We start from the raw sequence: 2,500 nt of genomic DNA on the forward strand, positions 1-2,500 counted from the left end.
CAGACTTGCAGTATCCAGATCTTACCAGTAGAGGGAGACCTTAGCACGTCTGGAGAAGCGTGTGGGGGCATGGTTTAAGAAAATACAAACTTGCATATTATTACGGGAAGAGAGAACAAAAAAGAAAGAAAGCAGATGGGGTTTGGGGCATGACGCATTTGATATGTAATAGGCTTTTTACACAATTTAAATGTTTATGAAGGGTTGGTGTTTTTTTTGGTTCATTTCTGGCTGTGTGTGTGTGTGTGTGTGTGCGCGCGTGCGTGCGTGCGTGCGTGCGCGTGTGTGTGTGTGTGTGTGTGTGTATGCTATAGTGTATTATAGCTTCCATGTACAGATTATTTATGTTGATGTTTTTGATTGTTTCGATTTTATTGAATATGTTCGTGGTCTACCCTAAATTCTTTGATTACTTGATGTATTACCTTGTGCTGTTTTTACTTATTGTAATTCGCTCTGGATTAAGAGCGTCTGCTAAATGCCTAAACCAGGGGTCTTCAACGTTTTCAGGCCAAGGATCCCTTAGTTGAGAGAAAGATGAAGCAGGGACCCCCACAACCTTTCATAGATTCCATATAGTTTTATTGTTTGACAGCACAATCATCAGTGTTTTTTGGATTCTTGTAAATTTCTGTTTTCAGATATTTAACCACATGAACCTTCAATACTTAATAAACTTGACCTTTCACTCTATACTTAGTCTGCTCTTTTTCCCCTCTACACCAAACCTCTTTGCCGAAAATAGCCGATCTACAAGCTCACAACGCCTCGCAGCGCGAGGCTTTGTGAGCTTGTAGATCTGCTATTTTTGGCAAAAGTTCTCAGAAGATGGACGCTAGGGTTCAAATCGTCAATATAAAAAAGGAGAAAAAAAGTTTCTATCACACAAAGATTTGGAGGAAACCCTGTAGTAACTCTGAGGACCCCCTGGGGGTCCCGGACCCCCTGTTGAAGACCCCTGGCCTAAACTGTAAATTGTACACATTTTATGATGCAGCACAGCTTCTGAAAGGGAATGCAGGGCAAAACGGAGCAAAGGAACGCCAACAGTTATCCCCTCGTCACATCGCGTTAATTATCACGTCAATTAAGTTGGAACTGGAGGCTGCTATATTTCGCCCGGGTTTCATGTGACTGCTGGTGTGAAGTCTAAATAAAGACGTTTTGTTACTAAGTGAATAAAAAGCAATGACTTGCAAATGACCAGCATGTGGGGTGTTGTCTCTGTGAGCCAGTAGCTGGATGATTCTAGAACAACCTTTTAACACGCCGCCCATTTGAGCTGCTACACGGATCATTTATAGTTTATGGCAATGGTTCTCAACCTGTGGGTCGGGACCCCCAGGGGGGTCCCCAAATAATTTTGGGGGGTCCCCAGATGATTAACTTAATGTGAAACATTGTTTTGTCACTCAACAGTACACAAACCAACATAACATTTAAGTGTATAGAGGGTATTTGCACATTTCTAAAGTGACAATTTAAGGACTTTTTAACTCTTTGCGTGCCAGCGCCCTCTAGGGGCCAAAGAATGCCAGCGCATCTCTCATAGGCGAGCGCTTTAGCTTCCAGGACTTCAGCTTCCAGGACCTGACGTGCTCACGTTGATGCACGGCATGGAAATGTCCCGGATGAAGATGCTAACAGAATGGCTATTCCCATTTTGTCATCTAAAAGATCATTTTTGGGCGATTTCGCCGTAAATAAACCTCGCACCGCTTTCCTAAAACACAAAAAAGAGATATAAGCCTTTAAAGATGCGGTCTTTCATTGGATTAGGCGGAGATTGGCGATTGCGTTCGCAAATTACGGCCGGCCGGGACGTTGTTAGCTTTCGGCTAGTAGCTACAAAAATCAAGCCAGGCTTCAGAAGGCCTCTTATCATTTTATTCATTTAATTAAATAAAGCCGAACTACTTCGGGATCGGCACACTCGTGTACTCATCGGAAGCGGCGCCGAACATCGGGTGAACATTGGGGAGCTCAAAAATGTATTTTAAACGATTTTTAATGGAATATATCGTCGGACAGAGTAGAACGGCTAGCTGGCTAGCGGCTAGCGAGCCAGGACCACCCACGACTCTACAAGCAGCTCGGGGTAAGTGAATTAATAAAAAAAAGATTGTATTGGATTGAAATAAAGCCGAACTAGTTCGGGATCGGCACCAGATGAGTTAATATCTCTAAAATGATTAATTAATTAATTAATTAAACATTGGCCAAATTATTATTATTATTATAATTAAATTATTATTAGACAGAAATTGTGAAAATAGCCAAACTACATGCCCACAACGCCTCGCGCTGTTGTGAGCATGTAGATCGGCTATTTTCACAATCGAATGGTGTTATACAAAATGTAAAGAAAGAAAGAAAAGAAAAGAAAAGTGTGTGTGTGTGTGTGTGTGTGTGTGTGTGTGTGTGTGTGCGTGCGTGCGTGCGTGTGTGCGTGCGTGCGTGCGTGTGCGTGCGTCCATCTGGTTCCTTACGCAGTTTCTCC

At 42.7% G+C, this 2,500-nt stretch overlaps 1 protein-coding gene across 1 annotated transcript in view; it reads right to left on the reverse strand.

Annotated features, from left to right (window-relative positions):
* The window catches only part of pak1 (p21 protein (Cdc42/Rac)-activated kinase 1), a 57,554-nt gene that overhangs the window by 12,219 nt on the left and 42,835 nt on the right, over positions 1-2,500 (reverse strand). The window contains exons 7-8 of the mRNA XM_080730935.1: positions 2,490-2,500; positions 26-49 (exon numbers count right to left, since the gene is read on the reverse strand). The exon at positions 2,490-2,500 is cut by the window's right edge and continues 245 nt beyond it. Of these exons, the coding sequence (XP_080587061.1) occupies positions 26-49; positions 2,490-2,500 (35 nt within the window). The remainder of the gene's footprint in view (positions 1-25; positions 50-2,489) is intronic.

This window comes from Nannobrachium achirus, assembly GCF_963921795.1.
Source record: "Nannobrachium achirus genome assembly, chromosome: 8".
Lineage (NCBI taxonomy): Eukaryota > Metazoa > Chordata > Actinopteri > Myctophiformes > Myctophidae > Nannobrachium > Nannobrachium achirus.